General features: G+C 38.5%; 2 protein-coding genes across 3 annotated transcripts; one reads left to right on the forward strand and one right to left on the reverse strand.

Moving 5' to 3' along the window:
- Positions 1–577: 577 nt before the first annotated feature.
- bcas1 (brain enriched myelin associated protein 1) lies at positions 578–15699 on the reverse strand. Of its 2 annotated transcripts, XM_085260226.1 has the most exons (16): positions 15572–15699; positions 15358–15417; positions 15068–15152; positions 13063–13442; positions 7943–8122; positions 6940–6999; positions 6625–6660; positions 6138–6353; positions 5930–6016; positions 4059–4100; positions 3855–3920; positions 3530–3568; positions 2769–2891; positions 2567–2647; positions 2020–2238; positions 578–1619 (listed from the first exon to the last, which is right to left on the reverse strand). In XM_085260226.1, exons 2-16 carry the CDS (start codon positions 15397–15399, stop codon positions 1539–1541), a joined length of 1737 nt encoding a protein of 578 aa, XP_085116352.1. In that variant the 5' UTR covers positions 15400–15417; positions 15572–15699; the 3' UTR covers positions 578–1538. The 2 variants fall into 2 exon arrangements, with proteins under 2 accessions (XP_085116352.1, XP_085116353.1); XM_085260227.1 differs by lacking the exons at positions 2567–2647; positions 3530–3568; positions 3855–3920; positions 4059–4100; positions 5930–6016 and having other exon boundaries at positions 15572–15686.
- A 1460-nt stretch (positions 15700–17159) lies between these two features.
- pfdn4 (prefoldin subunit 4) lies at positions 17160–21699 on the forward strand. The gene is made up of 4 exons (XM_085260262.1): positions 17160–17292; positions 18673–18780; positions 20046–20186; positions 21489–21699. The coding sequence occupies exons 1-4, from the start codon at positions 17266–17268 to the stop codon at positions 21618–21620; spliced, it is 408 nt and encodes a 135-aa protein (XP_085116388.1). The 5' UTR covers positions 17160–17265; the 3' UTR covers positions 21621–21699.
- The last annotated feature ends 250 nt before the right edge of the window (positions 21700–21949 follow it).

A 21949-nucleotide genomic window follows, 5' to 3' on the forward strand; every position in this document is an offset into this window, starting at 1 on the left:
TTAGCCAGCTGTCTAGCATGTTAGACCACTCATTCAAATGGAAAACGATCTGTTGACTGCGAAGGCCACAGAATGCGATTTGAATTCTTGTACATACTTGTGGCTCGAGGTGCCATCTTGGGAGAGGCCACTCCCAACAGAAGCATTTAATCATAATAAAGGGTTAAGATGGCTCCCCATAATCTTATAATGATTTGCACTGTCTCTGCCCTATATAAAAATGTTGCCATGCAACCACCAGATCCTCTCACCAAAGGGGTCATTGGATCAGGTTTTTCCTTTGATTTGTCAGAGATCTTTATGAACATGAGTCAGACTTACAGTATTTGGCTTAACACCCAGATTGGGTGTAGCGGGATACGCTACACCTTTGCTGCACTCTTATATGCATAAAAATGGTTGCTATGACATTGCTCATGAATAGAGGCATCTTTTATTTATTTATTTTTTGGCCAGACTTGCCTGGTCATCTTCTTCTTTGTTTTTTAAATTGCTGGAACATCCAATTATTCTTGATAACACTCCTCATGCTTTTATAGCTTACATTAAAAATGAAAACTCTGAAGCAAAACAGGCATGTGGTATATTTATTTGCATTTATTGTCTTCAGGATAGCTCAAGTTTCACATACACACTACATAACGACAAACTACAGCGTCACATTAATTGCACATACGCCTGACACAGTTTACTTACACCGGAAAACTTTTGTTAGTTGACACGACACAAAGTGCTAAAATCAAAATAAAAGCTTCTCGGTTGTGATTTATGAGTAATGCAGAGCATACCACAAGGACACATTTGCACAAAGACACAGTTTCAATACCTCGGATGCATTTTTAAGCATTTGTTGAGTATTTACAATCAGTTCCCCAAAGATCAGTAGAGATTGTGATGTCCCATATAAGCTAAAAGATAGCTGTTCTGGCATGTACCTTTTTGTTTTAGTCCACATATAACTTGCATAGAGTTCAAAAATCTGCAAGCACACTCTGCTATATAAACTTTAATACTCCTTAGACCAGCTCCATTAAGAGCATTTCTATGACTCATATCTACGTCCTTCATGTTAACCACTGCATTACCTTAACTGCGTGAATTCTCTGGTGTGAAGTGTAAAAATAGAACCTATATGACATTGAGTTTTATCGATTTAACACAAAATAGTTGTTCAAGGCAAAGCATGGCACTATATATTGCATAAGCCCAGTATGTTAGATTGCAAAACAGAGAAAAGTCATTTTAAACGTCTGTAGAAAATGTCACATTTATGTGACAAAAAATATGTCCAAACAACCTCTGACCATTTTAAATCTCCACAAGTTCAACTCCCTGCTAACTGTTCTGTCCACTTTCCTTTATTCTTCCAAAACCTTACCTTTGCTATTGTGACTTTTAAGCAGTAACAATTAAAAAACAAAGTAATCAAAGTAACTCAGGGGATTCAAGAAGGTGATAAGAGAGAAAAAGAAGGACTGAGTACAAGTGAGAAGGAGGGAAGGAGACTGTACAGGAAAACGTAAGGGTTGCTTCTGGTCTCATTTGGCTTTCTCAGCTCCTTGAGCAGCGGTCAGTGGCTCTGTCTGGACTCCGGCGTCTGTAGAAGGACGTTTCTGAGTCTACAGTTTGCAGGGAGAAAATGGTACATTTTGTTGCAGTGTCTTTAGAAAATGCAACTCGTTCAATATCTATTTTTATTTAATTTTTGTCTTTTATAAGCTTTAATTGTTTTTTTAGTTAAACAAAAACTTTATTAATTTCTTTCACAGGCATCAAATGTATTAAATTGGACTCTGACTAAATTTGTTACATTTAAGTAACGGTAACTGTCCTATAACTAAACTGCATTTCCAGATGTGTTATATCAGTCCGCTTGGTTTTCAGTAATGTGGAGCCTACACCTTAAGTGTCTGCTGCCATCTAGTGGGGATAATACAAAAATACTTTGCACTATGCAGTGATAAGGATATTGTGCATGTTTCTAATGTTAATATCTGGGGAAAGTAATGTTCTTCTTACCAGATTTTTAAAGAATAGCTGAATGGAGTTCCTCTTTTCCAGTTTTTTGGGCACACTGGCTGCATCATCGCCAGCTTGGGAAGGCACAGAGGCTGGTTTGTTATCTGCAGCTTGCTCTGAAGACTTGGCTGCCACTTTAGGTTCCTCCTTGGCTTTCACTGCTTGAGCTGCCTCCGCTGCTGCAGGTGGGGTTGGGGTCACCTTCTTGGGCTCAGCAGCCTAAAAGTGTTGCGGCACATAATGAAGCATTCAATTATTTTAGTCCTTGACAGGCTTGAGATTCACACACCGGTGGCTCATACACTTCACTCGTTAAGTGCAGATGGACTTTGAGGTGGCACATGAAGTGGGATTAAAATGTACATCTGCTGTTAGGATATGACATCATGCGCAACATCACGAGGGACGGTGACATATGCTCAAAGATAACAGCAAATGGAGAAAAATGCTTGTTTAGAGCATGTTTTAATACCAGACGTAATTGATGAAATTACTCTGGTTAATAATGCATTTGTTTGCAAGAGGCAACGTATTTTCATGTATTTACCAGTCCAGTAGTTTTCCTGAGGAGCCGAGCTCCACTTGTGGAGACTGCCTGGACTTTTGTGGTCATGTGATCTAATAGCACCTCAAATTCACATTAACCTGTTACTTACCATTCTGTAATTTCACCACAATTCATACCTAATGTATTTCAGAGTTGTTTCTTTTCAGAGATCTTATAAATGTCTATGGGAATAGGTTCTTACTTGGGGCTTGAAGAAAGAAAGGAATGGGGATTTTGAGGCGCTTTTCTTTTCTTCCTGAGCAGGTGGCGGCGGCTCTGGTTTTGCAGCAGCCTCCTGGGTGCCAGCTTTTGAGGAATCCACCGTCTTTAACCAAAGCAGGAAAAAGAAAAATATGTATCATGAATATTTACTAAAAAAAAAAGGGAAAAAAATCAAAGGGATGCTCATCGATTTAGGTGACAGAGTGAGAGTAGGAGCTTCCATCTGTGACATGAAAGAGGAGGTAAAGCAGTAAAAAGATATCTGTGATCAGAGTAGAGAGACAGCGTATAATCAGATCAAGATAAGAACTAGTGAGGAAGCCCACATTGTCAAGCGCAAAAGCCAAAATCTGTAAAGAGGAAGAAAGAGGAAAAAGGCAAAGCCCATCAATATTCACTTTACATTTCAAAGATGTCCACTTTTAAAGAAACAGCTAGTTAAACATTTTGGGAAAACTTTAATTCTTCAAGAAAGTAAGAAAAGAAGAGTCACATAACCCCAGATATCTGGGTTGATTGTGTCACGGTTGAACAGTGCAAGGCTGCAAGGCTGCTTCCTCGTACTTGTAGTCTTTCTGCTAAAGCTCAGTCAGCCATCTTGGTACTTTGGCCTCACACATAGTGTGATTATCAATGTGACTCATATGGTTATTTTATAGCCACTCATCTCCCCTAACTATTAAAAGAAACATAAGAAAAGAAAAAAAAGCTTTCCCAGAACATTAAACACCACTAATTTACCTCAGTTTCTACCACTGGTTGTGGTACCTCTTCCTTTATCTACAGAAAAGGGAGAGTTATTTGTTATATCCTGAATTGGAAGAGCGTAAATAGTGATAGTCATTAAATCTTATATCGTACTCATTTTGTGCCATAATGGGGGTTGTTTAATCTGTACAGTTTGGGATGTGATGCGATACAATTATTTAAAAAAATGGATGAATTACAAAGAGTAAATGTGGGAAATGTTATGGTACCATATAAGTGTGGCAACATTATTGCAGTGGTGCCTGCAGAGTGAAGAAAATCAGGAATTAATATTCCTAAACACTTCTTGCTCATTTACCTGCAATTCTACAACAGGCTCTTCCCCCACTGCTGCTGCCTCCTGAGGTTCAACCTCATTTTGAATCTAAGCAAATAGAAATGAATCTTTACATACAAAAACAGCTTTGGAAGAGGGTACGTGGTGTAATCAGAGGCTCAAAAGACCATTCCACTCCCTAAAAGAGTACAAAGCCCCAAGAGTGAGAAGTTGCCTTTCATTTACCTGCACTTCTACAACAGGCGCTGGCACATCCACTGGTGTCTCCTGTAGAGCAAAACTGTTATTTTATTCTGCACAGATGCAAATTGCGATGAACATTTCAAACCCTGTAATTAACCATAAAGCATGTTTGTTATGTAACTCAGGCAAGATGGTTTGTAATTATCCAGTCGTCTCCAGCAAGGCTTGTGTGCGGAAGATTCATGTTCACATCTTAATACATTAATGTAACATTCCCTGAATGCAGCTGGGAAGATTAAACAGGCTCGAGTTCACATGTAAGTTTACACCTGGCTGTACCTCTGCTCCTACAGCTGCTGTTGCACATGACTGATTGTCTGCAGGACAGCGAAATGCAAAAGGACTTCAGAACCTCAAAACAGATGAAAAGTTGTATTTATGGACTACTCACTATGTTAACATGACAATGAATGGTGACTTGTATCAACTGGTTAAGGAAGTTCAAATGCATTAGAAGAGTCAGAAAGAGCTCCACACTGTAATGTCAGCACAACCCAGAGGTGTAATTTCCAGGGGGGTTAGGGAGGTTATGACCCCCCCCCCCCCCCCCCAATAATCAGACCCAGCCAATATAACTCCCCCAATAAAATTATGAATTATCTTGCATAAATAGGCTGTTGATTCTCTTTGCTCATTTCCATTATTACCAGCAAAATAGTTGCATGTTTAATCATCTGGGAATTTACCCAGATTTATTTATTTATTTAGACAGAGATCTTGACCCCCCCCAATGTTCAGCACATAGTTACGCCCATGGCACAGCCCCACAGCTCCTCTGGCATGAGTCCAAAGTGCAGGACAAAACCAGTTTATAGATTGTGTACTCCAAACCACTTTGATCGAATCTGGGAGAATCTTAAAATATTCATCAGGGATATTACTTGTTTTAGTTTATTTTACTAAGTAGAAGTTTGTTGTTGTTTTGTGTGTGTGTGTGTGTGTGTTGTAATCTATTTTACTCACGTATGTTTAGTTTGATTGTTGTAAATGTGATTCTTTTTCATGAAATTTTGTCTTTTTAATTATTTCAGATAGCAGTTAATTTTTTCCTCCACTTACTGTTAGCGCATGTATGTTGGAAATTTTACCCTCTTCATGTTGTTTGTCTGTTCATTTTAACTTTTTATTTATTTATTTTTTGTTTATTGCTGTCTTGGCAGCTTGTAATTCTTCAGTATGTAAATGAAAGGTGTTGGGTTGAATTGGTTGATCTGTGTTTAAATATGGGACAAAATCCAGCAAGAAAAAAGAAAAAAAAACATGGATGCTCAAAAATGTAACAACATAACGATTTGATCTTGTAAATTAAAGCCTTTTTATTTTAAAATACACATGTTGTTTATTTTGGCTCTACGGAAACTAAAATTAAAAAAAGAAATCTGTTGTAGTTATGCCCTATAACACCTTCTCTGGGCAGCAGCTAAATGTAATGGCTTCTCGTTGAGCTCACAGTGATGCAAATGTGACTTAACAGTCAGTGCGGTTAAACGAAAGGAGATGCAGTGTTGTGGGTGAGCATTTGTGGTGCTGGTGGGTGCTGATGAGCCTTGTTAGCCCTTTGTCCCTGCTTCTGCTCCTTATGCTGAAGCTATGATCTTTTATTTTTGTCTTTATGTATTATGCAAAAACGTAAGGACGACGTCATTCTTCTTATCTTATTCTCAACAAATAAGAAAACCTGATTCTCCCAAGAGAAAAGGTTTCAGCACAGGACTAATGCTACTTCACAAAACTATAGCTCCGATTAGGAAACAGTAAATTGCAAATTTCTGGTGCCTCTGGACAAATGAGCTCTTGTTCGGTTAGTAACTGATGAGCCATGGTCAGTTTGAGAATATGATCATTTACTGTACCACTGCTGCAGTCTTGCCCGGGGCTTTGGCTCCACTTGCTGAAGCGCCATTGCTTTTGGAGGTCTTGACTCCTAGCAATACCTCAAACTGACATACAGTATGTTTCACACTGTGTTCTCATTGAACATGCAGTGAGTGTCTATATGAATAGCTATTCCTTAAAATAGTGATTGGATCTTGTAATCTGCAGTTAAAGCTGTTTGTTTACCTTCTGGCGGAAAAATTTGCTCAGAGTATCTTTGGCTGATTTTCCTTTCGAGGACACAGGCTCCTTTCCAGCAGCTTTAGGTTCTTCTTTCGCAGAGGCCTTTACAGGTTTGGCAGTTGGCTCTCCTTTGATTTCCACTTTCGGTGGCTCTGGAGGTGGGGGTGGTGGGACAGACATTCCTTTGGGTGCTGCAGGCGGTTCAGATATTTGTGCAACCTATTGAAGAAAGAGAGGGGCTGTTAAAGCAATGGTTTACACAGCCCTCTTAAACTGCAAAGACATTTTTGATGTAGCAGTTTTGTCAGATATGACATCAGCAACTGTATTTCCTTCCAGTTTCACCCAATAAAAATGCATTGCTATGTAAAATGAGCAAATAAGGCATCATATCCGGAAATTAAATAAACTCACCATGTGCAGTAAATATATACATTTAACGTGAAGTGCAATGGTTATGGGAATCAAAACTTATGGGTTATATGCTCACAGTAGTGGTTGCCGCTGGTTGTGTCTCCTTCTGGGACTATTTTGCAACAGAAAAGAAAGCACTTATAAAAAAGGTTAAACTGAAGCAAACAAAGGATGCAAAAAAAAAAGCTTTATGCACAAATTCTGCAAAAATAAATCACCTTTTAAAAATAAATGTTACTTTTTAAATTCAGGAACATCCTTAGTTCAAGCAACAGAAACAGAACAGATGAGGGTGTGACAGCTCATTGTATAGCTGTCTGTATTAGATAATCAGAGATATGGTTTGATAAAAGCAGCAGAGAGTGATAGGTTAAAATGAACCTCTGTTCACCTTGTCTTTAGCGGCATCGGGAGTAGCCGTTTCCTTTTTGGACGTTTTAGTAGGGGTCACCTGTGCAACAGAGGAATAAAAATGAACCGTCTTTATTTTTTGTGCCGTGATCCACATAAAAACACAAGAGAAAAAAATCTTAATCTTTAAATGTGAACTGTGTAAGCATTGTGGAGCACTATGTATGTGGCGGTTAAGCAGTGTGAAAAGCAAAATGCCAGGGGATACAGTTGATGAGACAGAAAAATAATTATTTGGATAAAACAGAAGCCTTTCATGAATGCAGACATAGGCCTTTATGGTAAGCTAACTGAGGCCCACAGAGGTCCCTGACAGAGCACATACAGTACATGCGCTGCCATTGTGACAGCCATTGTGCTCCGGAGATGGCGTAGGCCTGCCCTCGCTCTATCTTCACAAATCTCGACTTCCAACCGCACAGGCCTCCCTTGTGAGCTCACACTATGGGATGAACAATAGGCCACCACATTCCCGCATGTTCAAAGACTTGATTAGCATGGGGCTAGGGCAATGGCAACTCTTTAAAACGGCATGAATCCAAAAGACAGCATGATGAAGAGGAAATACAATAGCTGCTTGTTGCAACTTTTCCATCTGGCACTGTCATGATGGCAGATTTCGCTACGGTTACACTTAATGTCATATACAGTTATACCGCCTTCCCACATCACTACATAGAACAAAAAAAATCAAAAATACACACAAACTAATGAAACATTTTCAATGTATTACTACTTATTACTGCTAAATGATTGGAAAAATGACCACACATCTCACTTTGACTGGGGCACAACTGGAAGATGCATTAACCTCATTTTATTTATTTTTAATTTTTTTGCCTGTTTCTCTTCAGAAAAAGAAGCAGATAAAAAAAAGCACATATGTTCTTTCCCTTTTCCCCCAAATAGTCTAATTTGACATGATAAACAGGAATAGCAGGAGCATAAAAAGTCACCTTAAATTGCCAAATGATGCCACTTACTAGGGTTTTGAAGAAGTTCATAACTGGATTCTCTTCTGGGTTACTCTCCTCTTTGCTTTCCACGGGCTCACTGTCTCCGTTGTCAGTTTCAGGGACGTTTTCTTCCTTGGGACTGGAGACTGGAGTCACCCTCTCTGGCTCCTTTAATGATTCAGGCTCGTGGTTTAGGTTAGCCGTCTCCTGTACACCATGACAAAAGAATTCGCCTTTGAGAATTATGTTAGAGCAGAGCAGAGCTGATATGTAAGCAGTGAGTGTCTTAATCGCAGTATTGAGATGGGAGCACAATTCCAACCATGCCTCTGCCTACTCGGGGCATTGTCAACAATCACCCTTTTATTAATGTGTGTGTCCCACCCCTCAGTCATTGATATTCAACAATGTGTGAGAGTTATTTCTCGAGAAATGTCAGGAAAACCAAATACCTAGCTATGCCCGTATGGTGTGTGTCTATAAAATATGTGAACTGAACCAATGTCAATTCATTTATACATTTTTTGCCTTTTCTTCCAGCAATCTTGATACATTATTTTGGCCCAATTTATTATCCCATTAGAAACTGTAGAGGTGGCCTATTTTGCTTTTCCATATTTTCTGTTACAAGCACCAAAATAAATGTTGCCAAAGTTTCAGTTAATGAGACCAGCAACATAGACAGGTCACACAGGTCAGCTCACAGTAGCCAGACCCACTTTCTACTTACGAGGGGCAGCCAATCAGAAGAAAGAAGGTTTAAATCAGAGGAAAGAGAGCATAAACGTTTGCTCTAAGTAGCGGATGAAGTGAGGAACACGAGGGCCCTTATTTTCAGCACTATAATGATCAAAGTGTATGTATGCCTACATGCAGCCTATCTCGTCCTTAAACGAATGTGGCAGTCTGAACAAGACTTTGTATGAACCCATGCAGTGATTACTAACATATATTTGCTTTTTAAAAAGATTTATTCTAAATACCAGTTCTCTTGATTTTCATATACTGTATATAACGTTCAGTTCATCCTAGCCCTGTGAATGCATTTGCTTAATGAATGTTGCCCACACATAACTGAACAGTTACCAAAATGTACAGAATGAAGAATTACAAATAAATCTGTATCTATGTTATATATCTAAGCAGATGATAATTAGTTCTGGTAAAGCTGAAGATGTTTTTGATGACCATCAGGATTGTGTGGACCCTGTGGCAAGTACTGCTAAATTTTATGTAACCGTAAATGTATTGTGGCTGCTATTAATCATTCCTGTATTATATACAGAACAGGTAAATAGAGGGATATTTGTTTAAAATGTAAATGAAGGAACCAGCTTCAGATTAAATGACTGAACCCAGCAGTCATATATATATATATATACATATGTATGTGTGAAAGTGTAAAAAACCAAGACTTTGTGTGTAAGAAGACTAGACATGTTAGATAATCTTCACTCATTTCTTTTCACTCTCTTTATATTTATACACCACTTTGCATTTAATCATTTTTTATTCTCTTCTTTATTATCTTAATTGTCAAACTGGCTCTCTGTCAGGGAGTTTCTTTTGTCCCGTCTTCTCTCTGTAACCCCTAACCGGTCACAACAGATGGCTGCCCCTCCCTGAGCCTGGTTCTGCAGGAGGTTTCTCCTTGTTAAAAGCAAGTTTTTCCTTCCCACTTCTATCAAGTGGGTGTTTCCCATAAGGGGTCGTCTCATTTGTTGGGTTTTCTCTGTACAATATAAAGCACTTTGAGTAAGTGTTGTTATTTGGCACTATACCATTAAAACTGAATTGAATTGAATAAAATCTCTAAGAACATAAAGCACAGAATGAGCACAATATGTCCCTTTAAGTATTATTTGTCATTAAACACAGTATGACTGAAATAATGAATGAATGAGAAAAGGAAACTTCAAATTAATATTTCCGTGTCTGCTTATTGATCACTGCTCATTCATAATTTATTTGTTTGTTTGAAGACTCGTGGATGTCAATAATACGGAGGACTGGTGAAATTATCTTTCAGTCACCAGGCTTGTTGTTTTTCTCAACAGCTATAGGTGACTGAAACCTAAGAGGTAAATGTTCAATGTTTGAGCTTGTGACTGAGATGCCTTAAGGAAATTCTGTACATCACATGTTGAATCTATCCGGTTTGCACCGCCTCTCATGCGTCTCTTCAGTATCACTCTCCACCTAGAGGTGTATTTAACTTCTGGCCTGGGAGTGCATCGCCACACTTTGCCACAGGCTCATCAGATGGCAGTTTAAGAATCTTCAGAGGTGAAATGTTCATTTTCAGTTGTCTCAAGGATGAGAAATAGTGACTCATTTTTATTTGTTCTCTACTATCTTTCCCAGGCTATTTGGAGAAATAAAACAAAAACAAGGTTGGATTATCTTTTTAGGATTTAATCCCAAGGCTCACATATAAATCACACATGACAACATCTATCCTTGATCAGCATTCTCCAGGGCAGTATTCTCCTCAGTATTCTTCTTAGACTAAAACATAAGGCTCTAAATCTTCTGCGGTGTCTTTCAGTTGTTAGTTCTTCAAGTTTGTTTAAATTATTTGTAGGATTTCTGAAAAAAAAAAAAACCCCTAACCCTCACTGTTACCATCTTCTTTACAAAGGGCTTGGGTTCTCGTCCTGCTTCCTCTAAGATTACAAGGGTTTGTTCAGGTGTGTCATGGCTTTCATTATCTTTAGATTCTTAACCTTTTCTATGTCACTTTCTTCTACAGCTTTTTCAGAACTTGCAACCTCTACCTCTCCTTCAGTAGATAAACCTTGGACTGAAGTATTCTCCTCAACACTGTCTGCCACTGTTTAAGCTTGATCTGAAAAAGCTTGTTCTGAATGGGAAAGACGCTCTTCATGTTCTCCAGAGAGAAGCACAAAAGCTGTTGCCACAATGTCCTCTTCTTTGACGGTGCTGTTGTTATCCACTGCAGGCTCCTGAAGCGTGGTTCAAATTGTTGATTCTGTTTCTATCTCAGTTATCACATGTTCTTCAACTTCGATGTCTACTATAATAATCTCTAGAATACAATGTGGATTGACTTCAGTTGCTGGAGATTTTAAAGTAGCTTCAGGCTTCTGCAACATTAATTTCTTCTTTGGGACAACTACCGAACATTTCTCCAGACTCATTAGTAGTTATAAGGCTAATATTGTCTTGCTCACTTATTTGTAGCACATCTTCAGCTGTGGTGCATCATCAGGAGTGACCTCCTCATGGGCCAGATCCACCTTAACTAGATTTCCATTCTGAAAACGGACAGCGGCTTCTTTTACAGGCATGTCTTCATTTACGGCTGCGGAGTTTGGGTTCTCATGAACAACCTCAGAGATTGTTTCCGTCACTCCAGTCACAGCCTCTTTGTCTAGGGAGGTAATGTCATTTGCTTCCCCGGTCTCAGGAGTGACAGCATTAGATTCGGGTTCAGCAGTTTCAATCAGCACTACATCAGCTGACTTGTCTGCAGCTCCTTTACTGTTGTCTTCAGTAATTGCTTCACCTACTCCCAGCTCTGACGCAATTACTGCGCAGTCAGAGGCAACTGCCAAAACTGCTTCAACACAACTTGCTGCAGCTTTTGGAGTGGTGGAAGTGAACTCCTTTGCCAGAGTTTTCTCTCTCGTCTGTCCCTCTACAACAGTATCATCTTTTGAGTCAGATTTCTCAACCCTCTCTGCTCTGAACGTTGATGTTTAATCTTTTAAAGGGTCTCTAACAAGCTCCTCAGCTTTGCTAATGGCATGTTCACTCAGTGTATCCTCCACAGTTGTGGCTGTAAAGTCACCATCACCCATTTGTGTTGAAATATCTGCTTTTATGTTGCTAATTCAATTTTTTAATGTTCATTCATTTCCGTCTTGATGGTCAATGTGAGTTATAATGCCAGCTTCCGCTCCACTTGTATTAAATTATGTAAACCAACATACAACTTGTGTTTATTTCCCAGGGCACTCATGATAATCGTGTGGTTGATCACGAGTAATCAGAAAAATTAGTCATGTAGTGTAACATGCTTACATTTGTATTTATTTACTTGCTTATTTAGTTGTTTGTTTTTTGAAATAAGCGCTATTCTACATTATGTTGCCCATTGTAAACAAAGCTAAAAAAACAAAAAAACAAAAAGGAAAAACATAGTTAAATGCATAGAATGCTTGGTGTGTTGGACTACATTACATTGCTAAAATGATTTGGAGTGTTTGGCAGGCTGACAAAATAAAATAATTTTCTTTGCACAGCTAAAAGTCGACATCAGGGAATTTTGATTATGCCAAGTGTCTTCTGGCTATCTGGTCAACTGATAATTGACAAAAACAGCACAACATAAAAAAGTGTGCCCCCCCCTTTTTAGACATTTTCAGGAAATCCCATGATAAGATCAAAACTAACAATGTGAGCGGCACATCTTTGTGCTCTCTGAATTTCCTGTCGTGGGCGTCGGCGTCAGTGCTGCAGAGGCCCACGCCCACTAATCTTTGTCAAAGACAAACAACGTGTGACATATTTATCTTGTTTTATTTATTTATTTTTTTAAAAAGGGTTATACCCTTGGGCATATGCACTCCTGCTTACTCTGTTTTAGTTAATGTTAGCTGCAGAATGATAAAATAACATAATTCAGAAACACAACACAGTGTGTGTGCTCGCTCTAATAAAGGAAGGTGTGTGGTTCCATTTTATTTTTTTTTAATTAAGGGCAAGCATTGTATCTGCTATATGTATTTACATTATTGTTGTTGTTTTTCAGAATCAATGGAGGTCTATTGCACAACATGAGCATTATCATAATTTACCATAATTGATCAGTTTTTAAAACTTAGCTAAAGACTTTTCCTTTTCCCATTGCTTTTAATTGATATGGCAACATTACCATTACCTTTAAAATTCTACTATGAGTTTATTTGTGTTTTTGCATACTTTCATTGCAGTTCATACATCATAGATTCCAGTGGCCATTCATCCGTACATTAGAAAATCCTTTTGAATTGCCCTTGTGTGTAAAATGTGCTATGCAAAGTAACCTGACTTGCTCTGCTTGTCTCTTCACAGTTTTGTTGGCAAATAGAAAAAAACAACTAGACTCATCTGATGAGAATAAACATGAAAAGTGCCCTCACCTGCTGTGGCTCAGTGGGAGGAACACTTACATCCACTTGATCTTCACTCTGTGTCTCTTTTTCTTTCTCTTCAACAGTCTCAGCTTCAGCTTTAGGTTCTGTTTTCTTTTTGAACAATTTCCCAAAATGACGACGACCTCTTTCTCCTTTGCTTTTCTTGACCTCTTCCTTCTGGGTGTTGGTGTCAGGGTCTTCAGAAACGGCTTGGATTTTGGTGTCAGAGGCTTCAGAAACGGCTTGAATTTTGGTGTCAGGAACTTCAGAAACAGCTTGGGCAATATCAGGTTGACACTCTGATTTGACGATCACATCAGTTGATTTTATGGCAGAGTTTAAAGAGTGGGCCTTGCCATTTTGGCAGACTGTAGTTTCACTTTTACCTGAAAAATAAAAAAGTGGCAAAATAAGCAAAATGCCACATACAGGAAAAACATTGAAACAAAGGACTGAAACTATTGTTAAACCCAGGCTAAATTTCTTTTTTTTTTTTCAGGAAAAAAATTACTATAAAATAACAGTTGGACATATATGCTTAAAGACCAGACATTTTACCACTGGGTGTGTTCAGATGTTTTCAGATGTGTGGTGGTGCTTTTCCTTTCTTTCTTTCTTTCTTTCTTTGGATATTTTGCATTTTGCCAGGCTGCCATTGTAAACAACAATAAATTACTTGTCTGTTTAAATAAAGATTACATGGACTTACTATACCACCTAGTGGTACAAATTGGCATTGCATGAAAGTGCAGCCCAGCTCTAGTTCCATTTCAGTTGATATCTCTTCAACACAATATATAGAGATTTTAAACCCAAAGTCTTAACAAGTGCATCACGTCATAGCTTTAGTTAATTTGGGGAAAGTGTTTTGTTACTTTTAACTAAAGGAAACTACATTAAGCACCTTTATGGACACCGACAAACTCAACAAAGTGATCCTCAAGGCCCATAAATCTGGAAATTGTGGAGCTTGGCGAAAAATGTCAAAGTCATGTGAACTCATAGATAATGCTTCACTTTGCGTCCATGATGTGCTAGGCAGTAATAGGAGCACATTCACCAAAGGCTAATACCACAGCAATGCAACATGGAACGTCAAAGCACATCATTCCTGTTAAAATGTATCAGTTCCTCCCTGCGACATCTGGACCTGGCAACATCATTTGTTGAATCTTGTAAATACTGCACATAGTTTTTTTTTTAGCTTTGAAATATTTATTTAATATTTTGCAGCTTGAATGACACACCTTATTACACCTTAATTAAATGTCTATTACAAAGCGATTTCCTGATTCTGATTCTGGACCTTTTCTATGAACTTCCACCTTAACAAACATCCCCCTAATGAGTCAGCTTAAAAGGGTCAAAATGAACATTTCTGGGTTTTATGGAATTTATTTTTAAACATAAGTGTCATTTTGTTTAGTATTAGCCCATAGAGTGATTTTTACTTCTAGCTTAAAGAGAATTTCAACAGTTGCCATAAAATTCAGCAAAATTTCCACGAGCTAGTAAACACGGGCAAGTCAGTGTGAGAACGTTATCTCAGGAATCAACAGTCAAGAGCCATGGGAATCCCACAGTATTTTATTTTTATAGTGAAGACACAAACCACCACACCTTGACAAGTCAAATACTTGCTCCTTGTTAATTCCTGAGAAAACACCTGTGGTTTACTCAGACACCGTGCAACTGGGAGTCACTGTGTTTGCAGAGTATTAAAAGGATTAAAGGATTAATCACCACTAATAAATTTGTAAAATTAATTTGCTTTTTTTCATTGAAGGAGAACCTTAAAGTATATCAGCATAAAGCGTGATACAGTAAAACACAACAGTCTGACATTAATAAAATTCATTCTTAAGTAAGAATTTAATTTGCCAGTGTTGAGCATTGATTTGCTCATGCTTTACAGTGGCACCACCACTGTAGATCAGGCAGAACATCATCACAGATTGCTTGGATGTTATTTATCCTAAGAGAAATTAAAAATAAAATAAAACTCATGTACCATTAATCTCCAGTCCACCAGACGTGACTTCTATAGAGATGCCATTCACGGTTCCATTCTCATGCTTTTCAGGAATTGTCCCATTCTGTGAGTAAATAACAACGTCAGCATTGTGCTTTCTAGTCTAGATGGGTTATCTTTAAAGAGAAGCAGAGTTTTTTTCACCTGTCACCTGTGCATGCTAGAGTTTTGGAAAAGTGTGCATCTTGTGACTGATGTCAACAAATATAGAAAATGGCACGTGCAACTTTTAGCCTGTAATGTCTGCCATGTAATTTGCATTGTTTTACCTTGGATAGCTCTTCTATGTTTACTGACTGCTCGTTTCCCATCTTTTTCCCAGTTAAGATCTGCAGGTTGCAATAGAATTAAATGAAATAGAAATGTCATATTGTTATGTTGTACTGATAAGCAAAGACAATCTGCAAATAATGGTTAACATCTATTAAGACTTTTGCAAAGCCATTTAAACATTTTAATACTGCTTTCAGTGAAATGTCTTACCTTGTTACTTGACTTCCTTCTTAAGGATACGGCGTGTCTGTCTGAGATGGACTTCCTCCTTTTGCCCAACTATGTATATAGACTTTTGTTAACTGGACACTTTATGTGTGTGTCAAAATGGGTGGGTCTGTTTTCAAGTTGGCAGCTGGATTTCCTCTGGAAAAAAAAGAAAGTGCGCTGTATTGGTACTTTGATCAACTCACAGTAATCTCCATGTGGCATCCTGAACATACCCTGACGAGATCATAATGAGGTGTGAATCTGTCCAAGCCTGCTGTGATAAGGCGGTCCAAACAGTTTGTTGACCAATCTGGCGGGGACCTAACAGGATGTATATTAAGGATACTGGTCTGGCAAGCATCCACACTGACAAAACCCAAAATAACTATGTTGGCACTGGTTAATTTGAAGATAACACTTTAAGCATTTTTTCTTACTGATTTAGTTTTTAAAGATGCAGTTGATTGATAAAAAATAAATCTAATCACACAGATGTGCTTTAACATACCCATTATGTTGTTTTGGTATTATGTGATAAAAAAAGAAAAGAGGTCATCAAGGCGGGTAACAAGTTAGATACTATTGTTTACCAGTGTATGTCAATATGGTATTGAAGATGAACTCATCTTTATGTTTTTTGTTTTTTTTTTGTAACTAGGCCATGATAATGCTGACAAAGGCTTTTGTTTATTGGATTTAACTTCTAGAAGTCATTTGACTCCTGGAAGATGTCAACCAAAGTATGTGAAAGCGTTTTATCACAAACAAGCATGCTTAAGAAACAAACTAAAAAAGACTATAACATGTGCACTATTTATTGACTTTATTATGGCAAGCCTTGGAATCCATGAAAACAATGGCTCGACTGTATCCTATAGACTGCATGCTGAGGTGGGAGTTGGATTCCCCTGTTTGGTGACTTCATGCAAGGCCTGCAGCTGAGGGGCCTCAAGAAAACTCTTCATGGTGCACCAACGCATAACAGCCTACTAGGTATGCTAGTGGCTCCTACAAAGTTAGATAAAGACTGCTGACTTTGAGACAGAAAAACCTGCATATTTATGATTTGTTTTTCACTCAGACTAAAATGCCAGTGATGCTTAAAACTACAGGTGGTGCATTGTAATTCGGTCTAGACAAATATGAATTTCTAGTCTTCTCCCATTACAGATGTATTCATTAAATATTTGAACTTGGGTGCAGTACTGTGTGCAAATATTTACAGAACAGCAGTTCCGGTTGGCATAATAACTTGTTTGGCGTATTGAAATGGTAAATGGCCTGTATTTGTATAGCGCTTTTCTAGTCCCTAAGGACCCCAAAGTGCTTTACACAACCAGTGTAAAGCACGATTGCACATTTATTGAGATAATTACCTACAACAGAACAAAAAAATGGCTGAATTATTTTTTAAATAAGTCAAATTTCAGCTTCTAGATGTAAATGTAAGGGAAAGCATCTTGCGACATATCTAACTATAGTTACCAGAACATGAACTCAACTAAATAAACAAATCAATCACACGAAAACTCAAAAAGAAGGGAAAGAACTAAACAAACAGTTTGAGAGAAGTAAACACATTTTTTGGCCAACTTGTGGGGGTCAAACTCCAGATCAGGCCTGCTGATAGGTGGCAGTGTCGGGATATTTATCCCGCTGAGCGACGCTGCGGGTGAACAGTCGAAGAAGCAAAGATGGCAGCGACCATGAAATCATCCGTGGTAAGCAATATTTTTAAACAAAAATCCACTTTTTTGTCTTGCATATGCGTTACTCTATCGCTGTTTTAACAGGGGATGCAGAAAGAAGGTGGCATCGTGTATGTGTGCGAGTAAGACGCCGAGCTTTCTCACGGCGGTGATATTTGAAAGCGCCGTCACACCCTCGTGTAGCTACCGTAAAGCGATATCTCCTTGGGTTAAAACACTAGCTCGACATACGTTGTAATTTTGCAGCTGTTGTTCGTGCGAGCTTAACAACTATGTGGTGAAACAATGAGCTCAATATCCAGATCAGGGCAGTGGCCGCTGCAGGTGATGGGACACCCAAGCTAGCATGCTAGCAAACAAAATAAAAATCGGCCTGTAGTTAACTGTCTAAGAAACGACAAGCTAAAGCAGTATATGTCCCCAATAAATGACCAATACCCTGCTCAGTCTCACTCAGTTTATATTTAAATGTTTCTGAGGGGCCAACAGCACAGTAGGATGACCATATCACAACAAGCCAAATGTGGAGCAAATAGTTTTCATGTGTTGGACAATGTGGGTTACGCTAATGCTAAGAGGGCAGTCTGATAAAGCTATGCGGGTTGCAGAGGATGTGACTGACGGGTACAAATCTATATGCACCTTTACCACCAATTTTCCAGCTGTTGCTTTTTATTTTTTTAATGCAATGGTCTTGGTTGGCAGTACTTGTTTAATATTTGTTCTGGTGTTTCATCTGCTGTTCCCCTCCTAATAATCTTTGTGTTGAGGAGGGATGCGCTGAATAAATTAATTTTAGCACTGGACAAATCAACCAGATTACATGTATTTGAGGTTCAAATGAAAAATGCATAGTTTATTTATTGATTCTACTCTCTCAAAAGGGCAATTGCAGTCTAGTGCCAGCAAAAACACACCACATAACTTTTATTTGTGGTAGATTTCGTTATATAGTCAGCCAAAAGCCAGACCTGTGCTGTGGTGAATTGGAGCCAATTCGAAATGTAGGACAGGAGGTGAAAAATAAAAACATTGTGCAATCCTGCATAAAGTAGGCCACTTGGTCACTCTAAATGAAACTGAATACAGCTCTTTGGTTTTATTCCTTACGCTTGATTTAAAACAACACCACCACACATTCTTTATTTATAAGGCTTGCTTTAATCTTACTAAATGCTTCTCCATTCATAAGGTGGTGGGTCTTTTTTTTGTTTTTTCAGTTAACACAGCATGTCTTTGTAATGCTTGTGATTTCATCTTTGGAAAAGTTGCTGCTGATCAATACTTATAACTCATAGCAGAATAAGTTAAATTCTGTCAGCGCATCTAGGATTGTCATGTTTAACAGGCTAAAATGAACTGCAACCTCAAGTCATTTCTCCTTGTTTGCAGGCAGTTGAAGATGTGAATGTAACGTTTGAAGACCAGCAGAAGATCAATAAATTTGCCAGGAACACGAATCGGATGACGGAGCTGAAGAATGAGATATTGGAAAAGAGGGTGAGTGTTACCGGGGCTGGGAAGACATGTTTTATAGTCTTATATCCGAGCAAGGATTTAGCGTTCAATTAAATTTACAAAAGTCAAATTACACCCAGATGTGAGTTTTTATATCTAGATAAAATTATTACATTAAATTCAAAATGACAACTGGCACTCTGATCAGGAAGATTGAACTGGGCTAATGACTGGAGGAGAAGTCTGACTATTTAGCTTTTTATTTGAATGGGCTTGTGTTTGAATTCAACACAAAGTAGACTCATTCCTTTGTCACTTGTGCACTGGTTTCACTTTCTAGCCTAGTTGCTGGAAAAGTGACTTTAATTAGTTGTCATTATGGAAGCTAAACATTGTGTTGCTGGTGAATGATTGACGAATATCCATGGAGATGTTTCTAATGATCTTACTTTAAAATTACCCCAGAACCGACTCAATCGATGTTCTCATGTCCTGGGATCTCCTCCCAGTTGGATATGCCTGAAATGCCTCTCCGAGGAGGTGTGCAGAGGGCATCCTAATCAGATGCCAGAACTGGCTCCTAATGATCAGCAGAGCAGCAGCTGTACCAAGTTCCTCCTGAGTAACTGAGCTCCTCATCCTCAATCTCTAAAGCTGAAACCAGATGCTGTTATGAGGAAGCTCATTTCTGTTGCTTGTACCTGATCTTGTTATAGGTCAGTTTAAGAACCAGTTGGCCAGGGAATTGACAGCTTCACCTTTATGCGCAGCTCTTTGTCAGATAGCTGCAGATGCTGTTAGTCCCTCCATCCTAGATCTGAAGGGTAATGCATTAATGTTGTTCTTCTTGTGAGATTTAAATCTTGCGAGATGTCTTTCAGGCATTCCAGAATAAAGGATTCATTCAGGATTTTGTAGAAACATTAGTAGATGAGTTGTTTGCCTGCAGTTGTCAAATTCCTTTTGACTTCAGTAAATCATTACAGTATTGAAGAAACGCAGAATAAACCTCAAATCCTTCACATTTGTATTCTAGAGAGAAATGTATGTGAAAAGTTTGGCTTGCACCATATTCTCAGCCCCTCATCAGCTGTGGTCAGCTGTGAGCTGCTAATTTGCTGTGTATACCCCCCCCCCCCCCAATTCGCAACATCAAGATAATTTAACATTTACAGTTCATCCAGTTTTGTTGTTTGAATGATGCATTACACAAACCGATCTTGAACTGTGATGCTAAATGACGCCTAAACTACCGAGGTTTATTTGCAACCACCTCAAACTGACTGACTGTGAATGTCTTCGTGCAGAAAACTCTTCAGAACCTTCAGGATGCCAGTGATGACCTAATGCTGTTTGACGACAACTCTCTATTTATCCCTTATCAAATCGGCGACGTCTTTATAAATCACTCCCAGGACGAAACGCAAGAGATGCTGGAATCCGCAAAGGTAAGTGTAACGCAGACGGTTTCTCAATACCTTTTCTAAATCACTGTCTTGTGAGCTTCTTTTCAAATTTCAACGGCTTTTATCGATCACGGTTTGTTTCAAAGACATTCCTTTCTGTAAACACAAAGATTTGTCCTTGTCGTGTCATTCCTTTGTAAGTCAGCTTATCAGTACTGGAGGCCAGTGCAGTCCCAAAAAGTTGAGGGAAAAGTGAATTTTGCATGCTTTTTGCTTTCTCGAATGTGTTGTTGTGCAGAGTTGAAAATATCGTTGCATGCACAACATTCAGAACTCATCTAAACAGACTCACTGAGCACAGTTTGACAAATGTGCCTGTTGTGTAGTTTATAATTACTTTCAGAAGTGCGTGGACAAACAGTGCTAAATGCCTGTTCATTTATACCTACTGCTTACTAGCTATGAATCACAATTCATCAAAACTGTGTCATGTGTTTTGCAGATATGAATATCTTGTTTGCAAAATGAAAAAACGGCAACTTTGTCAGTCAAATCTAATGTATTAATTCCAAAATCTCTTAAGACCAAGAATTTCTTCATAAATCAATAAGGATTTTGAGTCTTTTCATCACTCAGACCTGATTTAGACTTATACATTTATCTGATAATACATAATTTAAAATAAAAGCATTTGTTAATTGAGAGTATTTTTAGAAATGCTCCACTGGGTAAAGGATTTCTAGCAGTCCTGCTGTTATGTCCAAAAAGCAGTCATTGTTATCTGTGCCTGACAAGTATTCATAATTCAGTTCCCTTTCAAAAATTCCCATTTTACAAAAAGTACAAGTCTAAGTTTCAAATTTAGGTTTGAGAGCTTCCTGACGCACCTTTTGGAAAGACGTGTAGCAATGGCAGTGCTCTGTGGCTGCTACATGAGAGACGTTAACCAACAGGGACTTCAGATTAAACCTTCTCCCTTCTGTAATTTCCATTATGTCTCCATTTGTCCTTGTGTTGCTGTGACTTTATCACAATAGGACATACTGCACAGCCCTGAACTGATTGATTGAAAGGAGTCTGCTGCAAACCTTGAATGACAAATGTGTCGAAGACAGCTCAGTCATTATATCGGCAGATTATATTTTAATGTGGATTTATATCAGTCATTTTAGATGATTTCTTACCTAAAATGATCTCTTTTAGTGTTTGGAATGTGCTTTTGATGACATAAATAGAGTCATTTGGTGAAATCGGTTTGGGAAATGTCTTGTGTCTGTTGCTTGCCTGCTGTGGGGAAATTGAACTGGCTGTTCTGTAATTGGAGTTTCTGTGTTCTGTAATCAGGAAACACTGGAGCAAGAGGTCCAAGACCTTGAGAAACAAGTGTCAGCGATACAGCAAGTGTTGAGTGATCTGAAGGTGCAGCTTTATGCCAAGTTTGGTAACAACATTAACCTGGAGGCAGATGAAAGCTGAGCAGTGAAATGGACTTTGACAGTTGCCCCAGTTTGGACTTTTCCACAGACCTCCTGTATCGGCTTCACAACACCCCCCCCCCCCCCCCCCCCCCCCCCCCACAAAAAAAAAAAAAGATTTCTTACGTTTACTGGCATGAATGAAAGATGCTACCAATGTGTCTGCAGTTTTGTGTTGTCAAACATGATCACAAGGTCATCAAACAAATGTTTTGCGCAAATGAATAAATGTACTTCATTTCTAATGAATTTCAAGTGGTCGCATAATCAATTTTTTTTTCACTGAACTGATTACAAATTTGCTAGAAATTAAAATATTACAAAGCTCTT

This window comes from Mchenga conophoros, linkage group LG20 (assembly GCF_057382185.1).
Source record: "Mchenga conophoros isolate Kocher_MC1m ecotype Shallow Benthic linkage group LG20, M_conophoros_male_GT1.1, whole genome shotgun sequence".
Classification (NCBI taxonomy): Eukaryota; Metazoa; Chordata; class Actinopteri; order Cichliformes; family Cichlidae; genus Mchenga; species Mchenga conophoros.